We start from the raw sequence: 21,801 nt of genomic DNA on the forward strand, positions 1-21,801 counted from the left end.
ACCAAAGTTATTGGAGGAACGAGATTAAGAGCAGCTGTGGAGGCTCTGAGATTGAAGGAGAATGATGGGTGTGGACATTGGAGCGTGTGTGTGTGTGTGTGTGTGTGTGTGTGTGTGAAGTATATTTTTATTGATTTCAGAGAGGGAGAGGGAGAGAGAGACAGAAACATCAATGATGAGAGAAAATCATCACCTCCCTCCCAGCCAATGGGGATCAAGCCCTCAACCCAGGCATGTGCCCCTGATCTGAATCAAACCTGGACCCTTCAGTCCGCAGGCCAACGCTCTATCCACGGAGCCAAACCGGCTAGGGCTGTCTTGTTCTTCACTGTATTTTCAGCACCTAGCATAATACTTGGGACATGATATGTGTCATAAACATTTGAATGAATGATTAAAGTTTGAATTGGAGAGATTAGGGAAGGTGAAGATAGTTTGGTGCTTGATGGGAATGAAGGAAGGAGAGAGTAAGTTTTTGACATTTTCATTGCTTTTCTCCCACCATAGGATTTACGACCAGAGGAAAATTAATGAGAATGAAAACAATGGAGTACTCAAGAAATTCTGTCCTCATCACCTGGTAAGAGACATGAAGGGCCAGTGGCTCTAGGCTTCCCTGACTCGACCCCAAGGCTACTCCCAAACTTATTGGTATAGTGGGAAGAGCTTGGACTTTTGAATCAGACATCTGGATTTGAATCCTGGCTCCACCACTTACGTCTTGTGATCTTGGGCAGTCACCTCACCTCTGTTGGTCAGTTTTCTTACTGACAACATAGACGTAAATGCCTGTGCCATGATGGTAAGGCTCAATGAGACAACGAATATGTTATATAAAGTGGCTAGCACACAGAAGATAGCCGACAGAAAGCCCTCTCCCCCAGAGATGGTTACATCTCATCGGTTGTAGTCCTCTCTCTGTCTCTTTCTCTCAATCTCTGGGAGAACATTAGGGGAGTTGGAAGGAAAACGTTTTTCCTGAAGATGGTATAACAAATGGGGGTGGGGGTAGGGCATCAGTCAGTATCTGCTCCTTATTGCAGGTGAACAGTGAGTCCAAAGCAAACATCACCTGTCTTGTGTACAGCCACGACGGCACAGGTACGTGAGCAGGGCCCAGCTCCTAGGCTGGCATGCCCCCTCTGTCTAGGAAGCTGCTGAACAGTGAGGCATGTGCCCTGTAGTGCTCACCACTGTGCTAGAGCTCCAAGTAGTTGCTGATGGTGAGCACACAGTGGGAGGATGCAGCAGATGACCCTTGGAGATGCCAGGTACACTGTGGAATGCTGCAGATGAGATTTGACAGGGCCTGTCCTGAAGTCCAGACCACATGCCTGAGCAGGTGCTTAAGCCTTGACTTGTTCCTGAGTTAATGGGTGTGATCTTGAGCATTCTGCTACCCCTGTGTGGCAGCGTGTTCCTAGTCTGCTTGAGACAGCTGACTTGCCTGCTGTTCCAATCGAGTAAGATGGGTGTTAATATACATGGGTGTTAGGAGGGGGCACTACTGGCAAGAAGCCCCACCCCTACCCCCAGCTCCCGATCCCAACTGTTTTTTCAGCCTTTGCCTTCACTGCTGTGTGCTTGTTCTTGGCAGAGCTCCTGGCCAGTTACAACGATGAAGACATTTATCTCTTCAACTCCTCTCACAGCGATGGGGCCCAGTATGTGAAGAGATATAAGGGCCACAGAAATAACGCCACAGGTGAGGCTGTCTTTCTAGGTTTCTGTAGCCAAGTCTGCTGGCTTGGAGAACCAGTGTCTCGTTCGGGTTATGCAAATAGGAACTTCCTACAGGAGTAGACTGCCTGCCACTGAGGGCTGTGGGAGGGGATCCCTAATTGGGCTGGAGTTGTCGGGGGCCTACTTTGCTAGAGGAGAGAGGGTTTGGGGGCATCTCTCACCTCTGCAATTATTTGGTTTGAGCATAAGGAGACTGGACTATTTTTCTTATGGTTTCAGTTAACCTCAGGATTCAAAGGCTTGTTAAGGAAGTCTGGGAAAGCCCTCCTCAGTCAGTGGTACTGGATTGCCTAACAGAGGGTGACTCTGTACTTCTAGAGAGGAGGAGGAGGAAGTGATTCTTTTGAATGAAACAGAGGAGGAGGAATGGTGTAGTACCTCGCCCAAGTTTGTAACGAAGTTTGTCCTTTTTGTTCTGTCTTGTTCTTTGCTGCACAGTGGAGTCATGTGATAGTCTTTTAAAAATACCGGTGCCTGGCTCCCAACGCCAGGCATTCTGATGCAATTGGTAAGGGATGTGGCCCGATTGGGATGCTGAAAGCCCTTCACACAATTCTGATGTACAGGAAAATTGGGGAATCACTGCTCTTCGTTATTGTTGCCATGCCTAACAGATATCTGTCATAATTTTGATTTGGAGAGAGCAGTTAGTTTTCCTTTTTCTCTTGAGCTGGTGAGAAGAGAGGGAAAACCTGTACTTGGATCTTAGTCCATGGCCAGACAGAGGGAGGGCCAGTCCCATTTCTGGTAAAGACTGGCATCATAGTTGGGACTCCTGGCTTCTTTCACTAACTTGAGAGAGTGGAGCCCCGTTGTGCAGAGGCTTGGTAACAAGCACAGTTTAGATGCTGCTTTAGGCAGTTGTGATGTGCACTTCCATCAGTCTCGGGTCAGCTGATGAAAGAAAGTGTTGACAAGGTACCAATGAAGTATACATCCCAAGAAAATCCTAGGGCCTAGGACAGAGCTGTCTAGGAGTAGGCAGAGCTGGGGTGATTCAGATTGGGACAGTAAGGCCTTCGTGAGGCCTGTGGTTGCCGGAAAGGGTGTGGAGTGATGAGACTTAGACTGTTGCTAGGGCCTGCCGGCTCCTCAGCCCTTGGGTCTCTTTGGGACAATAGAGATAGTCTCGGGGACTGGCAGGATTCCTGTTATGACTATTATGCATGTGTATTCCCTTGATAGTTCTGTGAAAATGAAAGGCACCCTTTGGCTCTTAGCTGTTTTAGAGTTTGTGACTAAATTCCTTCTGAGGTAAATATGTATAGGCCTGATGCCAACCGTCATGTGGTTTATTCCCTCATTTATCATTTCAGTTAAAGGCGTCAATTTCTACGGCCCCAAGAGTGAGTTTGTGGTGAGCGGTAGTGACTGCGGCCATATCTTCCTCTGGGAGAAATCATCCTGCCAGATCATTCAGTTCATGGAGGGGGACAAGGGAGGCGTGGTGAGTATGGTGTGCTGGTGGGCTGGCTCCCTGCTCTCCAGTCATTAAGGTAGGTTTTGGCAGGGCCTCTGAATTCTCACTGTGACGACATGATACCATGTCTTAGAGGGCTGGCCAGCTACAAGATAGTGTGGTCTGGGAGAGCTGAGATTTCGATAGGATATTTTCTTCCTTTTCCTATCTTTTGCCCCTGTAAGACATGGCTTATTGAAAAGAGAAATGGATCTTAGGGAAGAACTTCTGGCCTGAGTGAGGTATCTCTAGGCATGGACCTTTTGCAAAAGGAAAGCATGAAAGTTGAGTGGGTACCATCCTGTCTAATGCCAAAGAGGTCCCATGTCTCATCCCTTACCAGGAGCTAAGTAGTGATCTTAGCTAGATTCTGGATCAGTGGATATAAGTTGGAAGGGGCATTTTTCAGATAATTGGGAAAATCAGAAAAAAGGTCTGTATATTAGATAAATAGCATTCAATGTTAAATTTATTTGATGTGGTGATAGTATTCTATTTGTAATCCTTGTACTTAGGAGATATATATTAAGTATTTAAGTGTGAAGTGTCATGCTTATATTCAAATGGCTACAAACACACAACATATGTGAGAGAACAAATATGGTCAAAAAAATTTTTTTTAAATAATGACTGGGCAGCCTGCTTTACAAACCATGATCACATCCGTCTGCTTGTCCTTTGACTTCTCCAGACAACCTCCATAGAGATAGGGCACAAAGGAAGCATGAGGATCCTGAGTTGGGGAGTGAAGCGTGGTCAGCTTAAGATGTATCTGGCTAACCATATATATTTTTTTCTTTTTTAAGACCCAGAGTCACAAAGAAGTTGAATAGCTTTCTGTTGTCAGGTTTTTGGACTGCAGAAGATCTGAGCGAGGCTGCTTGGGAGACTACATTGTACTGGTTACCCAAGACAGTCTGGTTGAGAGCCTCTGAGGATGGCTGGTCAGCTTCGTCTCTCTTCCTTTTCATCCTTCTGAGCTGTGGAGAGCTGCAAAGAGCCCAGCCTTCCTCTGATGAGGTTCACCCCGAGAGTGGTGTTATAATTTAGAATCGTTTCTTGCAATCGGGACCCCATTCCTCTGTGTGTTTCTTGCCCTGGTGTGAGGCTATTTGAGATTTTCTACTGGTTTCCTGTAAATTTTTTGGACCTAGAACCAGTAGATATTCAAGACTTCTATGGCCTGAGTATAAGTGAAGAGGAATCTAGAACTTGAAGGTGTGTCTGTTGCCTGCTTCATTTTCTTTATTTTTTAAAAATATATTTTTATTTCAGAGAGGAAGGGAGAGGGAGAGAGAGAGAAACATCAATGATGAGAAAATCATTGATTGGCTGCCTCCTGCACGCCCCCCACTGGGAATTGAGCTCACAACCCAGGCATGTGCCCTTGACCGGAATCGAACCCGGGACCCTTCAGTCCCCAGGTCGGTGCACCATCCACTGAGCCAAACCCACTAGGCCGCCTGCTTCATTTTCTACTCTTAAGTCCTCATCTATCATCTGCAATGAACAAACCCAAAATAATGGAGTCTTAATGAGAATTCTATAACAGGCATGTAGTCAGAAGGAAGTCAAAAGGGGCCAGTGAATCCTTTCTTGATTATAAATTGTTGTCTTGAATTCCGTTGCAGAGATGCAGAGCTGCGCTATTCTCCAAAAATCGCTTCTCAGGCCAATTTGCTTTCAGCTCAGCCACTCTTAGGGTTTGATGGTTAGTCTAGGTGCCCAGATGAAGAGGGTAATTGCTTGTGTTTGGGTGGCCATGTGAGGGACTAGACCTACAGTGTGTTTCCTGGCTTATTCTCACCTCTGCAAGCTGAATGATTCATGTGGTTCTCACTTGGCTTCCTCTGTTTTTGTTTTTGTTTTGTCTTAAACTCCCAGCAATGGGGTCACCAGGCACCAGCCTCCATGCAGACTGATAGCAGGTCTGTATTGTCAAGTAGAATATTCGAACCAGAAGGGATCTTAGAAATGATCGTCCACATTTGCCTAGGTCTCTTGACTCTGTTTTTGCCTCAAACTCTAGTCCTTTCTTTGTTCCCATTCAGGGACAAGGGTTGGGGGTGATGTCAAAGGACAACTAAGGCCAGAGCTCCCTTCTCTGCTCAGGCATTATTGACCAGACAAGTCTTGGCATTCAGGCAAGGTCTGGTGAAGTGCTCAGGTACCCTGGTCCAGAAACTGTTGGCTCCTTCAGCAGGCTCCAGCTGAAGTACGGTGGTGTAATTTATCTGTTATTTCTTTTGCCATTGGCTTTGTCCTTAGTCTTAAGTTCAAAGGAATTTCTCGAGAACCTTGTGCTTTTTAAATTTACTGACTTGTTCAAGCAGAGCCAGGTCAGAGTAGAGGGACTTACAAGGTAAGATCAGTGAATTCAAGGTTTGTGTATAAGCTGTCATTTAGCTTTTGGTAATGTTCCTGGGCATTGGAGTTTCTGTCTAGTGCCTCCTCATGTTCTAGATGCTGGAACCTCTTACACACTAACTGAAGGAGCCCAAATATAAAGTGCAGTGTGCTGATACACGGAGTGCCAAGAAGGGAAATGGGGTTTCTACTTAACTCGTAGGCTCTTTACTGAGCATTTTGTTTATTTGTAAATAAAAAACAAAAGATTAGAAGTCTGTATGTCAGTTTTATTTTCCATGCCGGCCCCAGCTTACCCTCATCTGTTCTGCAAGGTCAGATGAGGCAGAGGAGGTTGGTCCAGAGAACAGAGACTTGGTGCCAGGGGTTGACTTCTTGGACTGTAGGGTGGCTGCAAGGCTGGGGGCGGGGGGTGAGAGGAGCCATGGCTAGGACCACACACACCTTCTTCATTCTTGGTGCCTTTCCTGTCTAGTCTTCACCTGACTAAAAGGCTGAAAATGTTTTAGCAGCTACATCTGGCCCAGCACTTCTAATGGGCATGGGAGCTGCCCTGCCGTTGTTCAGAAGGCTGAAGTTTCCAAGTCAGACAGCAGGGGGCAGGGGGGCCTTGGACAGGAGGAAGCTGCCTAAGCCAGAGGCCTGTCTGCCTGCCCTAGTTTATTTCTCCTGCTCAGTGAGTACAACTACAGGGTGGTTGAGATTGAGGCTATGGCTGCCCTAAGAAGCTGCTCTGGTATCCTCGGCCACCCTAGAGCTAGCCCTTCTGTGTTTTTAGGGCAGGTATCAGGATGCTGTCCCCTGAAATGTGCAGGGTTCCCAAGCAGACATGAATGTACCTCCATTACCCCACCACTCCCCACCTCAGCCTCTTCCTAGCCTATGCCTTCCTCCAGTTCGAGTAAACGGTGCCACATCTTTGACTGTTCTCTGCTGCTTTCTTCATTGTTTTTAAATTTGCCACTTGGTGAAAGCCCGAGATGGTTTTTTCCAGTCTTGGGTGAGTTGGAGCTGTGGAATCTGTAGTGAATGAAATTATCTGGACCTCATTGCCTTTTTTTGAAGCCAGCATTAAGCTTGGCCAGTCACTTGCCCACCTCTAGGGCTATTTCTGGGGATGAGGTCACCCCTGCCTATACATAGGAAATGAGAAATGGGCCTGGTCTTTTTACCCAGTCTGTGCCAGAGTTTCTTCCACCTCCAGGGCTCTGGCTTAGCCCCATAATGGGTGAGCCTGCCTTTCCAGTAGCTGCTCAGCCCTGCTCAGGGATAGTGATTTGGCTCAAGGTGAGTAGTGGTTTTGAAACCATATTCCTCCATACCCCTGAGCCTGAGCTTTCCTCTCCTCCTGACTAGGTAAACTGTCTTGAGCCCCACCCTCACTTGCCTGTGCTGGCAACCAGCGGCCTGGACCATGATGTCAAGATCTGGGCACCCACAGCTGAAGCTTCTACTGAGCTTATAGGGCTAAAGGAGGTAAGTAGCTGACTGCAGTTCTTCGTTGTCATAGGAAGGAATAATCTGCTGCCCAGTTATTCAAAAGCACTGCTCTAACCCCTCTCCCCTGCATGCCTGTCCCTGCCTCTCTAGGAACAGTCCCAGTCTGGCGCGAAGCTTTGAAGTGCCTCTGGCTCGTGCTAGAGTGGGGGCAGGGGACATTTTTTAGGAAGAATCATTCTATTTAAAGTCTCCACCTTGTCAGTGGATGGACCTGGGCACCCTTTCCTAATCTAATCTAGCTCCACTTCAGCTTCACAGTTCTAAGGGAAGTCTTTATTGGATAGAACACCAGCCTTTCCTGCTCAGGTCCAGGGTCCCCATTCATTACATGCTCCCATGTCCCTAACCCTTTTTTGCTCCAGGTGATTAAGAAGAACAAGCGGGAACGGGATGAAGATAGCTTGCACCACACTGACCTGTTCGATAGCCACATGCTCTGGTTCCTCATGCATCACCTGAGGCAGAGACGCCATCACCGGGTAAGCGGGAGTGGGAAGGGAGCTCCCAGGTGCTAGTGCACGCTGCCTCGCTGCTTTAAAGAGGAACCGGGTGGTCTTGGTTGGGCTCCTATTCATTGTCCCGCATTCCCATCAGAGCCCTGCGGTAGCCTTGGGAGAGCCACTGGCAAAAATGGGTGGCATCTGCTTTTTGTTCTCCATTGCCATTCATGCATAGTGATGTCTTCAAAAAGACAAGGTCATGAGGGTGGGGAAGGAGTTGAGAAGGAATAAGTCTCAGGGAGACCCTTCTGTTTTTCCTCTCATGCCAGAAGAGGCCTAGGGTAGGGTAAACTATGGCATTTGGCTTATTGCCTGCTTTTGTAAATAAAGTTTTATTGGAACACAGCTATACCCATTCATTTATGTATTGTCTGTGGCTACTTTCACACTACAACAGCAGAGTTGCATAGTTACAACAGCTATATGGCCCAAGAGTCTAAAATACTATCTGGCTCTTTAAGAAAAATTCTGCTGACCCCTGGCCTAGAGTATCTGAATTATATAGCTGAGATCTAACAGGTTTGTCGTTCAGGGAAGTTACTGACAAGCCTTTCCCATTCTACAGCGCTGGCGAGATCCTGGGGTCGGGGCCACAGATGCAGACTCTGATGAGTCTCCCAGTTCCTCAGATACATCGGACGAGGAGGAGGGCCCTGACCGGGTGCAGTGCATGCCGTCCTGAGGCCTCGTACCCAGGAGGGCGGGCTGGGGCTGCCAACCTGATCCTGCCTGGGAGCCCTTTCCTGTCCTTACATTCAGCTGAAACGCACTTTGGACTTTTTGCTTTAGATAAAAGAAAGAATCCCAGGAGGACAAACCAGAGAGGAGTGAACCTACAGAGTACCTAGGAGTGGGGTTGAGCCCTGGAAGGGGTTCCATGGGAAGATGCATAGGACTCGGTCGAAAAGGCCTCTCCCCAAAGCCTTTTGGGGGAGTAGGAAAGGGAGCCTTTTTGTTACCTGGTTTGGGATAAGGAGTGGGGTTTCCTTTTCTTTAATCTCCCTTGTTTCTTGGGTGGGGGTTTGGGGATGTAACTGGCTGTTCAGTACCAAGGAGCCAGAGTGGGGGTGGTAGAAGTTCCACTCTCTCTTTGGTTTAGGTTTTTGACTTTTTCCTTTATTGTTAAAAAATCTATGACAGTTATATTATTCCCCACCCGTTCCGCCGCCGCCGCCCCCCCCCCCCCCCCCCAGATCCTGTTTTTCTGGGAAGTCCTTAGAGCCCCTTACCATCCCACACTCTTCACTTTCCTTTCCACCCATTCATCCTCTCTACTTATCACAGTGTTTTGCACTTGATTATGTATCCTTTACTCTCTTCTCTTCATCCCATCACCCCCTAATATCTGGTGAGGGAGGTTGGTGGGAAGTGGGAAGAGGGGCAGAAGTGGAGGAAGAATAGGAAGGATGTTACCTCTTCTGTTACTTTAAAAAAAGTTGTTTGGTGGCAGCAATCTCCCTGTCCCTATCACTGTTAGAAGCCTAATTTTATATCTATTATAAATATATTAAAAAGCAAGTCAAATCTGAATGTATCATGTTAACATTATTGTTCAAGTTGAAATACCTACCTATTCTCTGTGATGGCAATAAAGGGGCTTACAGGAGAGAGTGATGGAGAGTAATGGTGTGGAGGGGTAGCCTACTCTTGTATGGCCATTAGAGATTGGGGCTAACTAACCCCTTGGGTTGTGAGAGGCTCAAGAATGGAAGGATTCTCAATTTTCCCATCCCTGCTTCCATTGTTTCGGGGTTGGGGAAACAGGAAATTCCTTCAATTCTTTGCCTCAGGTCTCCTACCTCTCTTGTCGGGGTTCCCAGGATGGCTCTTCTAACCATGGCTCATCCTTAAAACTTGACTGAACTTTGATTTCAGAAAAGGTCCTGCCACTGCAGAAGGTCTCTCCTAGGATCATGTGTGACAGAGACACTCTTCGCTTTAGCTGCTGTTGCCTTTTTTTTTATTTTTTATTTTTTTAGCTGCTTGATTCTTTATACCATCAATCCCCACAACAGCAATCTTCCTAATGGAAGAATATATAGGATAAGACCGCCTGGGCTTTACACCTTATCCACATCTTATCTTGGGAGTGAGGGGTGAGGGACAGGCCATTCATCTAAGGATTGATTAAGGTGGCTGGGCCTTGGGCACCTTTCTTCTCACTGGTCACTGCATATGAAAGTCCCAGTTGAATTCTTGCCCTTAAATGCTTTTGCTGCTATTTCTTTGCACCCTCAACCAGGAATTCTGCATCCTGCGGCAGTCACATTCTATTAGAACAGGCTAGGAACGAAGGGAAGAGGAAAAGGGTGGAATTCCCGACACTCCTTCCTTCTGCCCCTTTTCCTAGCGGCTCTTGTTTCGGGGGTTGGGACTATGTGCTGACAGTGATCTGTGCTCCTGTCGCTAATGGGTGAGGTGATGGAGTGGGCACAAAACCATGTGCTCAGAATTGGTTGTATATTTTCTCTTGGTAAAGCCCCCCGCCCCGGACTGCTCTCTGTGTGGTAGTGGGCCATTCACTTGTGATGGGCTATTTTTGCTCCTTCCAGTATAGGTACCTGGCCCTGCCCTTACTACACTTCAGGAAATCTAATCTGGAATATCCATGTTTCCTGTGCTTGGGCTCCAACTGGAGACTATTGTAGGTGGAATAGGCCCCATAGCTCAGTGATACCTGGGAGATGGGGCAGGGGAAATACTGTTAGGGGTGTTTTCCTGGCCTGTTCCAGGCTGCAGTGAGGGATTTGGGGATAAATACTGCTTTCCCTCCCTTACCAGCCATTCAGAGACTCCAAAATCCTGATCATTCATCTGAGTTCTAGAATCAGTCAGATACAGTTACAGTCAATCACCTTTATTCCAGGATTAGGATAAGGCCGTGCACACTACACAGAGGAGCACAGGAATGAGCAGTCTCACAGCAATACCGGGGGGTGGGGGGTGGGGGTGGGGCAGTTAGTCTTTTTAGATGATTTTGCCTTACAGAGCAATTACTAGACTGCTGAAACGACCCTGTCTGCCTTCTCCCTATCTCATCCTCTCCTCTCTTCAAAGGAAGGCTCCTACTCATTCTCTTCATCCTCATTCTCGGTCTCTTGCTCTCATATAACATACCCTTACTGGAAAGACAGTTCATGCTCATTTCCCTTTCCCAATCCTACAAGTCTTTCTCTCCTTCAGGAAGAAGCCAGACAGGGCTGGGGAACTTGGGAAGGTCCTTTAAGGCAAAACTGGAGTACTCGAGGTGTATGTGTTAAGGCAGGTGTCCGCAGCAGTGGCCAGGGGACAGGCAGGCTGGGCTGGGCTAGGAGTGGAAGGTGCTCTCCAACCAGTCTGGCTTCTTCCCTCTTCCAACAGCCACCCCTCCCATTCAAGTTTTGCTCCCACATCCTAGAAGCTCCTAACATAAACTTTCTCTAGTCTCTTGAGATTACATGTGAATTTAAAGTTAAAAAATAAGTTTTGTTCTGACTATATAGGAATTTGACTCTGCCACTCCCTTCATTGTGGCATTCGCCTCCCACCCCCACTCTGGCCTAGACAATAAGTTAATGCTAGACACCACAAGAAAGGGCAGACATGGCAGTGTGGGTTTAATATACATATATGTAGAATATATATGTACACACAGTTAGCACGGTCAGGGTGGGAGGGCAGGCAGGAGGCCGGGGTCACCGTACTTGTAGTGATTTAGAGAGGAGGCGTTCACAAGCCCACGGCGCCAGGATGCGGGAGAGGGGTTCCCAAGTCCCTTCCTGGGTTGAGTTGGGGGTCAGTGCAAGGAAAACACTGTCGTTAACTCCTTCCCTTACTTCGGGCTTGGGGTGTTCTAGACCAGGGAAAGGGAAAGCTTCCTACATGACCACTCTGGGACTCTGTAGGTGGGGGCAGAATCGGAGTGAAAACGTAAGAATCTCGTTCCCCAACCGCCCGAGGCTCGGGGTCAGTATGTGCAACAGTCTGAGTAGGAATAAAGGGGGGAAGGAGCCCCTCCGCCCAGCTCAGGCTCAGGGGGGCATTCTCCCAGCACAGTCTCCAGAGCAGATGGGGGGGAACCTAATGCTGGGTGCTCTGCTTTGGGGCTAGGAAAGGATCCATGGTCCTGTCATTCGGTCCTGGCTCATACCCATCTGAGGGGAGCACAACGGGACCTGCTGGAACCGAGGCCCCTCAACCTGAGGAATAGCTGGACTCCACAGCAGCCCAGCGTGGGGTAAAACCGAACTCTGAACTGGGGCTTTTCTTTGCCCCTCCCAGGTGGAGGTTGGATAGCCTCTTCACCTTCCCTCCCGCCTGCATCTCCTGTGTCTCACTCCCACTTTGGCTCCTCAGTGTAGGGACATGCAGGTCCATTTTGCTCTCCCACTTGCGAGAGGTGGTGGGAAAGCGGAGAAAGGGAATAGGAGGTGTGCCCATTTCTATACGCAGTTTCCCGAGAGTGGGAACTCAGCCCCAACCCCAGCCTCTGACCCCCAGCCCCTCACAAGGAAGAGGAGCTAGATGAGCTAGACATGTAGACAGACAGCCAGAGCGTGTGCACACACACACACACGCACACAGTAAGGGGGTTAGGACCAGGTTAGTAAGTGGGTAGATTTGTGGGGGTGGGGGGTGCCTTTGCCCCCTCCCCTGGAGGCTGGGGGAAGGGAGTGGTCCTATGAAGGTCCAACCTTCCTCCTCTTCCTCCCCCTTGCTCAGGCTTTCTTCGGTGGAGGAGCCAGTTTGATGATCTCTTCCTCAGAGGGCTGCCGGATAATGTCTGGGGGCAAAAAGGGACATGTCCAGGGATGGAATATGGGAGACACCAGGCAGGCCCGTTGAACATCAGCCTTCAGTGCTCCCAGAGTGCAAGCAGCTCCAGGGATCATCCCCGGGAGAGGGCACAAGTGCACAGTAACGGCAAGGCCTCTTACCTTTGTACTTCTTGGCACTGGGGATACGGGTGAGCTTGGTGTCCAGCTCATCCTCCTCAGAGATCTTCAGAACACGGGTTCTGTAGTCAACCACCATAGTGAGTAGGTCAGGTCGGCGAGAGATCTCAAAGATGTGCTCAATGTAGGAGAGGTTGTCTGGAGCAAGGCAGGAAACGGAGGGTTAGAGCTGAGCTGTGTGTGTGTGTGGCGGGGTTGGGGGGTGCGGGTCAGCCTCCCCCATTCTACCAGATCAGGCCTCTGGAACCAAGACTGAGTTGCTCACAGTGGGTATCAGAGGGGACAACAGAAGAGGAGGAGCCACTAAGCCGAGAAAAGAAAGCGCCAAAGAGCAGTACAGATGACTGTTCCCAAGGAGAGCAGAGCATCCATCAGTGATGATTCTAGGTCACGGATTTCGAATGAGGGATTTAGGTTCAATACATGTGATGTCGGGGGGGGGGGGGGGTGAGGCAAAAGAGAAAAATTAACTGGCTTCCAAATACTCCCCACCCACCCTGAGCTGCTTCCACTTTTCCTCCAAGCAAGCTTCAGAAAACATTTCCTGATAGCACAGGTGGGACTGGAGGGTGGGATCTAGACAACCCAGGGCTACTTCTGGGCCCAGTAAAAGGTAATTATCCATGAGAGAAGGCACAGCCATGACCAGAGGATTTCCCTGGCCTGGCCAGCTCTAAGGCCTTTTCCCTGGCTCCTCCGCTGACCACTGCGGTAGTAACTGGAACCTTCTCAGCCTCCCTCCGCTACACCGACTCAGATAACTCACCTCACCGATCGAATGCCCTATCACTCAAGCCCCTTCACAGCACAGCCTTAACTTACCCTCCAGCCACTTCTGCACATACTCTGTGCCCCAGCAAGCAAAGTAGGGCTTCTTGCTTTTCCAAACATACCAGCTACTCTCCCACCTCCAGCACGATGGTCCTGGCCTAGCATCCCTCCTCTGGATTCTGCCTTTGAAATCCCACTTGCCTTTCAGGGTTATTTTTATACACCAATTGCTCCCTAAAGCCCCTCCACAGTTGTGGTCTCTGAAGGTGGATAAAACCACCCAGCTGGTTCGGCTCAGTGGATAGAGCGATGGTTTGTGGACTGAAGGGTCAAGGGCACATGCCTGGGTTGCTGGCTCGATCCCTGGTAGGGGGTGTGCAGGAGGCAGCCCCATGAATGATTCTTTCTCATCATTGATGTTTCTCTCTCCCTCTCCCTTCCTCTCTGAAATCAATTAAAAAAATATATTTTAAAAAGTGGATAGCCGAAACCGGTTTGGCTCAGTGGATAGAGCGTCGGCCTGCGGACTGAAGGGTCCCAGGTTCGATTCCGGTCAAGGGCATGTACCTGGGTTGCAGGCATATCCCCAGTGGGAGATGTGCAGGAGGCAGCTGATCGATGTTTCTCTCTCATCGATGTTTCTAGCTCTCTATCTCTCTCCCTTCCTCTCTGTAAAAAATCAATAAAATATATTTAAAAAAAAAAAAAAAAAAAAAAGTGGATAAAATTTTAGAACTTGGGATTTTATTTTGTCACTTTCAACTTACGTTTTAATCTTGTATTATATAGAATAGCACTCTCTGAATAATGTTTTTTACCGACAAGGACATGCTGAAGAATGTAAAGGCCACGGCCCTGCAGCCCCTCCACTCTTGGAGCATTTTAATTCTGTCCTGCCTTGCCGGAGGGGAGCACCAGAGGGGTTGTGTATAGGAGCTCGGAGCTCATTTCTATTTGCTGAATGAACTGAGCCCCAGAACAGCTGCTGGCAGGGTGCCTGGGGCCCCTCCCCACCTTTGTCCAGCTTGTTGTGGCTCTCCAGGAAGCTGAACCAGGCGCTGCCCGTGGTGATCTCCTCACTCTTCTCACTGGGGATGTCCTCCTTGCAGGCCGACTTGAGCTGCTCCAGATCTTCCAGGGTGATGTTGTTGGTCAGGTCCTGGAGGAGGGTCCCGTACTCCGCCATGACTGGGGTTGGGAGGAACAAAGGGAGGGAGGCTGAGCCTGAAGTGTGGAATCTGGTTTACTCACCGGCACTTCCCACCCCCTCCACCACCCCACCAGGCAGGTGCCTAGAACATGGAGGCTGGGGAGGGCCCGGGCTGGAAGGAGAAAAGAGAGGGAGGGGGAGCAGACAGGAAGATATTTGGAAGCTAGGGACCAGGCTGGAGCCTGGAGAGAGAAGTTACACTGCCTTCCCCCCACCATCTTTCTCTTCATTTTATCCTTCTAACAGTAACCCTGGCAACAGCTCCCCAGACTGAGGAGGCGGTTACCATGGCAACCTGTTCTGGAGCTTCTCACCAGCTGCCTCCAAGTCCCCCCAGAATCACCTCACCCACCTGCAACCCATAAAAAAAAACAACACACAACAAAACAACTCTAAAACAATGACCACAGGGATGGGCTTGCTGTGGCCGAGAGAAGTGAGAAGGGGCTGCAGTTGGCTGGTCTCGTGTCCCAGCTTCCAATTCTCCCCAGAAGCAAAGGGGTCCCTCACTCAACTCCCACCACCCCACGAATGACTCATTTTGGAGGGATGCCTAGTTGCTTGGTCTAATGGTCCCCTGGCCCCTCTGCTCAGCCTTATATTCAGTCATTAGGGCTCAAGGGGTGTGGGGGTGGGGAGGGGGAGGCAATGGGCCGCTTTCCCCCTTGACTGCTGCTGGTCCTCCGTACAGCCATCTCCTAGCCTTTGTGCTGTGCCTTCAGCCCCAGCGCCCAAGAATACCAAGCGGCTGGCTCTGGCCCCCTGCCAGTTCCCAGGCTGGCTGGGTGGCGGGGAAGGGGTTTCGAGGCATCACTGGGGGAGTCTGGCAGGAAGGGGGCTGCCACTCCCGTTTGCATCAACGTCCCACTGGCACTACCTTCAGCAAGACCTCTCAGAAGGGGCTGGGCCAGGCTAGATCTCCCCAGGCCTTTCCCCGCCTCTCCTGGAGACCCCTGGGTAGGGGAGAACCTTCAAGGCCCTCCTACTCACTAAGATAGGAACTGCGGCTGAGACAGAAGACGGGTCAGACCTTAGCTTGAACTTTCTGGATTTGATAAAATATGAATCTCCAGTGAGTTTTAAAAGTGCCCCCCCGCCCCACCTACACACACACAATGAGTATATATTTTATCAGAAAAAGTAAAGCAGCCCTGACCGGTTTGGCTCAGTGGATAGAGCGTCGGACTGTGGACTGAGGGGTCCCAGGTTCGATTCCGGTCAAGGGCATGTACCTTGGTTGCAGGCACATCCCCAGTAGAGTGTGTGTGGGAGGCAGCTGATCGATGTTTCTCTTTCATCGATGTTTCTAACTCTCTATCCCTCTCCCTTCCTCTCTGTAAAAAAATCAATAAAATATATTTTTTTTAAAAAGTAAAGCATTTTTAAAAGTAAATTATGTCAAACACTCTGCGGCTAGATCAGAGTGGGACAAGTTGTGAAATGACCTTGTACTTGACAGACTACCCACAAATCACACCAACAATGGGCTGGGAATGTGGCAGGCAAAAGGGGGCTGGTTGACACCCCCTATGTTCCTTAGTTCTGGCCTATATGCAGGGAAACTGAGGCAGGCATGGCATAGTAAGGGGCATGGAACCAGAAGTCGCCACTCCCAGCCCCCTACTTGGACCAGAACAAGCCTCCCTTGGTGGCAGGCAGTGTGACACAAATACACAATGAGCCAGGCAGCAGGGCCAGCACAACCCCCACAAGAAGCAGGCACTTCCAGGCACACTCACTCACACACCCAGGTCCAACCAGACAGAAGGACCCCGCAGTGGCCCTGCCAGGCTGGGCCAGGAACAATGCGCTCTGACTGTCAGCACCAGGAGCCGTCTCTGCCTGAAATGTAGGTCACAGCAGCAGACTGGAGCCCAGCTGCCCCCTCCACTGATAATCCGAGGGCAGAAAAGGGGGGGAGGGATGTTAGGGCAAAAGGGATGGCGGGGAGGGAGTAGTCCAGGGATGAGAACAATGATGGAGGCAGGGGTGTGAGGACTGAAAAGGAATGGGCCTGGGGAAGAGGCAGGAAGCCCCAGGAGGACCCTGCCCAGTGGCAAAGTGGGACAGGGTTTAGGGTCACCTGCCTGGCTTTCACATGGAAGAAGTTTGTAAATAGATCTGGTGGGAACGTACGTGTGTGTGTGTGTGTGTGTGTGTGTGTGTGTGTGTGTCCTGGGAGGAGGTAAGATTTGGGGCTTTGAATCTAAAACATTTATAGGGCGGTGGGAGGGAAGGGATTAATGTGAGATACTCACCCACATGGGTGGGTAGGAGCTTTCTAAGAGTGAAACATACAAAGGGAAGTGGGGTGGCATGTCGAGTGGAGGGGGAAGTGTGTGTGCGCCAGGTCCCAGTGCGGATGCCCACCCCTGGGTATGGGCATGTGTTCGCGAGCAGGCAGTGGGTGTGTGGATGTGAGTGTGGTCTGTGTGTGTGGATGTGACTGAGGCAGCTGAGAGCACATGTAAGAAGGAAGATAACCACAGGCTCACATCCAGAGAAAAGAGGAAGGGGTGAGGGGCCCACAGAATGGAGGAAGGGCTGGGGTTGGGAGAAAGAACAGGCTGCAAGCGAGGAATCATGGGGGAGGGGGGCAGGGAGCACAGTCCAGGAGAAGGTTGCTGCCGCAGCTCAGCAGTTACCATGGCAACCTCTGTTCTGGGTGCCCCCACCTCAGTTGTCAGGACAGTGACACCACTGGATGGGAGGGTGTGGGGAGTTGTAAGAACAGACTGACAAAGCAGGAGTAAGGCTCCTTGAGGCGCAGGGAGAGGCAGCTGAGTGGCCTCCCTCCCTGGAGAGATCCCAGCTGAGGCAAGAGCAGGATGGTTTGGGGGTGCAAGGTGGAACCCCCTCACATGGCTCCCAAGTCTCGCTGAAAACTGTCCCTGGGGTGGTGTGGCCATGCTGGGGCTTTGCAGAAGTTTGGCTTCTTGCTCCATGTCACTTTCCTCACCGAGTCCCAGAATCCCTGAGGGCCTACGGGCCTCCTGCCCTCCCAGCTCTGAGGAGCCCTCCAGGTCTGGAGCAGGGCAGAGGCTGCCCAGGGGACACCAGGCAGCCTGGGCGAGGCCATTCTTGGGACAGGATACCAGGGCAGGAACCAGGAACCGGAACCGGGAACCGGGGCCAGGCTGCCAGGAAGTCAGCCCCTCCCCTCCCCGATCATTCTGTGCTCTGCTCACACCTACCTTCCTTCCTTCCTTCCTCCCTCCCTCTCCTTCCAAGCTGGCCCCAGGTGGAGCCCTGGCAAAGGTCCGTCCAACTCAGGACACTGAAGCGGAGGGGAAGGGGCAAGAATAGTATACACTGACCTTCCAGGGGCCAAGCTGGCAGCATGACAGGGAGGTGCTCCATGGACTGGGGAGGAAGGAGCAGGCCTGGGGGCACCTGAAGAAGCCTAGCAAAGTGGGCTCACGGGATGCCCACCTGTGGAGGTGGTGGCAGCACCAGGGGCATGTCTGTGCATTCTGCCGTTAATTCATGATTCTCCCGTTAATTCATGATTCTCCCCTCTCCCGAGCCTTTGCTTCCAAATCCTCAGGATTGGGAGCTGCCGCCCCCTCCCTCACACCTGGGGCAGCTAAGGCTGAGGGAGGGGCCAGGAGGCCCTGCACTGGGCAGAGGGGCTGGGGGGGGGGGGGGCTTGTAGGCATCCATCTGTCAGTCCTGGGGTGGGGGGGGGAGGAGAGGGAGAGAGGTGGAGAGAGTGCAGGCTTCCTATTTTAAATTTTATCTGGCCCCCAAATTCCAGCAGTTCTGTAGTTCATCCCTAATTATTTCACTAATATCATACTTGTACTCAACTGACTTCTTCCCTTAGCTTCTATTCAGCGTGTGTGTGTGTGTGTGTGTGTGTGTGTGTGTGTGTGTGGTGGAGGGGGGTATCTTTATTCCTGTAATGGAAAATAGGGCTCGAAGACTCCAGAGCCAGCCTGGGAGTGACAGGGGCAGGACACCTGGTCTCTCGGTGTCCAGTTCAAGCAGCAGAATGGGTTGCCCCTGGGCACAGGGACAGTGTGAAGCCCTTGGCCCTCAGCCTAAGAGGAGAAGGACCGGCGGGAGATGAGGAGCTACTTGGCCTTGGACCAGGCAGGGCAGAGTAGGGCCACCTGGCAGTGAGGAGGGGTGAGGCGTGTGCCCCACTCCCCTCATCTGGTTGTCTCTTCCTGTCCATTCCCTCTCCCTGGCCCCTCAGTCTCTTCCCCCTTTCCCTTCAATGGGCTTCCATCCCATCCCATCCCACTCGGTGGTGGCCATGCATGCGTAGGGCTCCCGGGCTCTGGCTCAGCAGCCCCAGCTGCACACGCAGAGCTATACTACTCAGTTAGGAAGGAGTAGCTTCCCTGCTGCGGAGACAGTCAGGCTGGTGGGGAGGAGCCCGGGTGGGTTGGCTGCACACACATTGGTGATGCCCCCCATGATGCCCCCCAGGGCGCCGGGTGGCAGAGAGAGATGGCAGGGCAGGCAGGGCTGTGGCTCTCCTTCATGCCTGACCTGACGATGCGTGCACACACGATGGGCACAGGTGTCGGGGAGTGAGGGAGCAGGCAAGCAGGGCTGTCAGTAGCCTAGGGCATATCTGGCAATTTCCCCCACACAATGTTTAACCACAAAGGGAAGAGCAATTAAAGCTAATCGCTCCCACAGCCTGGGGGCCACAAAACACGGATTCAGCACGTTTGCCCAACTCCCTGTGGTCTCACTTCTCCCCGGAGTCTCCCCGTCATCCTGCTTCCCTCCTCCCCAGGTTCAGAGCCCCTGTCCTGGCCACCCCAGCACCCTCCCCTCGATAAGGACCAGCTCTGTGGCTCACTTCCTCCCTCCCCAGTTCCCTGGCTGCATCTCCGTTCCTCTCACACACATTCCCTTCATTCTCTCTCTCTGACTTGGGCTCCATCCTTGGCTGACTCACTCATTCTTTCATTTTCTCCCTCTCCCTTGCTCCCACCCCTCCTCCATCCCTTGGCCATTCTGGTGCCCCAAACCCAGCCATTGCCAGAACCCTGGGTTCTAAGGGTAACCAGCAGAAGTGGCCACCAGCACCCCTACTCCCCTACTCACCAGCTTCAGAGCACCAGGCTGGCTGGCCCTCAGCTCCTGTCTCCCCTTCCTGGAGTCAAAATGCCCCCCTCTTTTCCCAGTTCCAAAGAGGGGCAACCTGAAGCCCAGGGAGAAGACGCCCGGGAGATGAGGGTGGACGCGGGGACAGGCCCCCCACTGCGCGTGATGCTCCCCCGGGAGACTGGAGAGCGGGCGAGGTGGGGGTGGGGGTGGGTGTGTAGCGCAGGGACGCGTGTGACCCGCCGCGCGGGCGTGTAGGAGTCACATGGGTGTGTGTCACCGCGTGTGCGGCGGGTCCCGGGGAGGTGTGTGTGATGCGGTAGGTGATGTGTGAAATTAATCAGGGTTCCACGTTAGCTACATTCACTCCTCTCCACCCCCAGACCCGCCCCTCCCTCGGGGCAAGCCGTCGCCAGCCCCACCGCTGCCCCGGGTGCAGAGGGCGCCGGGGCGCACGGCTGGGGCGCACGGCGCGTCCGGGAGCAGCGGGCCGGGCCGGCCGGCGGGAGTGGCCACCCCGGGGCCAGCCTGCAGCCGGGGAGGGAGGGGCGCCGCGGGGCGGGAAGCAGGCCCGTCGCCCTCCCGGCCGCCGGCCAGGGCACCGCCGGGCGGGGTCGCCGCCTCGGGCACAGGCTCGCGGCGCCCCGCGGGGCCGGGGCCGGGGGCCTGACCCGCGGACCCGGGCCCCCGCTCCCGCCCGCCGGGCCTCGAACCCATGTTCCTCCCAGCCCCGACCCGCCCGGCCCTCCCGCCGCCCTCCCCGGGCCTCTCACCGCCTGGGCTGAGCGCGCGGGGCGCGGGGCGCGGGCACTCCTCCGGCGTCCGCTTCCCGAGCCGCGTCCGGAGCCTCCGCCTCGGCTCCCGCCGCGCCGCTTCCGCCCGCGGAGCCCGAGCTGAGCCCAGCGCCGCGCCCCACCCGCCGGCCGTGACGTCAGAGCCGGGGAGGGGCGGGCGAGGGGCTGGGGCTCTGCAGCCTCCGGGGAGGGGGAGCTGCCTCCTCCCCCAGCCCCAACCCCCAGTTCCCGGGTCCAGTCCTGCCCCTCGGGGCCACCCTTCTCCCCGACGACCTTGCGTGACTGCCGCGGCCGGGCCTGGGGCACCGATCGAGTCAGTGGAGGGTCCGCAGGCCTTTGGCTCGGGGTCCTTTTAGCGGCCGGACTTGGGAAAAACCTCTACCCCCACCTCTGGGCCGTGGGTAATGACCGCCCCGACTGCCCACGTTGGAGGCAGAGGTTGGGGACCAGGAGCAATTCTGGGGCCTCCTCCACGGGCCCTGCGGCCATGGATCTCCCTCCAGGATGAGGCCAGCCAGCCCGCCTGGGTGTGTTCTTGTTGTTTTACCTTTCCCAAATATGCCACCCAGGCCTCCCCCACCGTGATGTCATGTTATTTTCTAAGGAGAAAAAGCAGCACTGAGCTCAGCATGCAAATATAGACAACCTGCAAAGCCACAGGCGGCTCGGCTCCTAGCCGGCCCTCTGCCCAGGCCCCCAGGCGGCTCTCACTTCCCTTCCACCCCAGGGACTTTCCTCCGGGACCCTCAGCCAGACTGAAAGGAGGAAGGAAGAAGTGGGGAAGCATCTGTGTTCGCCCCCGTCTCCAGCCTGAAGGACTGGGCTCAGCTCTGGCGGGGTCTGGGCCTGCGGAGAGGTCGGGCCCATTCGTGTCTGGACGGTCTCTGGGAGGGCCCTGGCCTCCCTCAGCTACCACCTGGCAGAGACCCCGCCGGAAGCCACAGGGCGTCCTTTCTGCAGCCCATACTCCCCCTGGAAGAGGCACAGGCTCCGGCTTCCCAGCGCCCTGCCCCCCACCCCCACCCCCACGTGTGCCCTGTGCTGCCCCTTCGATGGTAACACCCCCTTAATTTGCCTTGGTCTGTATCTCATTTGTTCTGTGTGGTGGGGCCAAAACGATTTCATTGACGCATGTTTGAGACTCAAAGAAGCTGAATGGTTTCTCTGCATTAGAGGAAGTTCCAGGTCTTCCAGACACAAGCAGGTGCAGAGACCAGGGCTGCCCGCTGCCTCTGCCCCTTCCTCAGGCAGGTGACGCCTCTGAGCCTCCCTGGCATCCCTGCTGGCAGGATGGGGACACTCCCCAGGGCTCTCGTGATTTAGAACTTGTCTGTCTCTAGGGACTGGCGCCGATGGGGGCCTAAAATGGGAGCTATGCTAAGCAGTGGGCTCCATGATACTAATGTGTTGACCCCGTACCCATACTGTGTATGAAACAGCCATTAAGTGGGCACAA

General features: G+C 52.8%; 2 protein-coding genes across 4 annotated transcripts in view; one reads left to right on the forward strand and one right to left on the reverse strand.

Moving 5' to 3' along the window:
* The window catches only part of DCAF8 (DDB1 and CUL4 associated factor 8), a 45,580-nt gene extending 36,481 nt beyond the window's left edge, over nt 1-9,099 (forward strand). For both annotated transcript variants that reach the window (XM_081112807.1, XM_081112806.1), the window contains exons 8-14: nt 508-580; nt 1,044-1,101; nt 1,598-1,705; nt 3,060-3,190; nt 6,926-7,045; nt 7,432-7,548; nt 8,135-9,099. In XM_081112807.1, coding sequence (XP_080968933.1) covers nt 508-580; nt 1,044-1,101; nt 1,598-1,705; nt 3,060-3,190; nt 6,926-7,045; nt 7,432-7,548; nt 8,135-8,251 — 724 coding nt within the window. In that variant the 3' untranslated portion in view covers nt 8,252-9,099. The remainder of the gene's footprint in view (nt 1-507; nt 581-1,043; nt 1,102-1,597; nt 1,706-3,059; nt 3,191-6,925; nt 7,046-7,431; nt 7,549-8,134) is intronic.
* Nucleotides 9,100-10,410: 1,311 nt separating this feature from the next.
* Nucleotides 10,411-20,458, reverse strand: PEA15 (proliferation and apoptosis adaptor protein 15). Of its 2 annotated transcripts, none has more exons than XM_081112809.1 (4): nt 20,325-20,458; nt 14,289-14,462; nt 12,486-12,641; nt 10,411-12,331 (listed from the first exon to the last, which is right to left on the reverse strand). In XM_081112809.1, exons 2-4 carry the CDS (start codon nt 14,458-14,460, stop codon nt 12,267-12,269), a joined length of 393 nt encoding a protein of 130 aa, XP_080968935.1. In that variant the 5' UTR covers nt 14,461-14,462; nt 20,325-20,458; the 3' UTR covers nt 10,411-12,266. The 2 variants fall into 2 exon arrangements, with proteins under 2 accessions (XP_080968935.1, XP_080968934.1); XM_081112808.1 differs by lacking the exon at nt 20,325-20,458 and adding an exon at nt 19,552-19,734.
* Between the last annotated feature and the right edge of the window lie 1,343 nt (nt 20,459-21,801).

This window comes from Myotis nattereri (genome assembly GCF_964212035.1).
Source record: "Myotis nattereri genome assembly, chromosome: 18".
Taxonomy (NCBI): domain Eukaryota; kingdom Metazoa; phylum Chordata; class Mammalia; order Chiroptera; family Vespertilionidae; genus Myotis; species Myotis nattereri.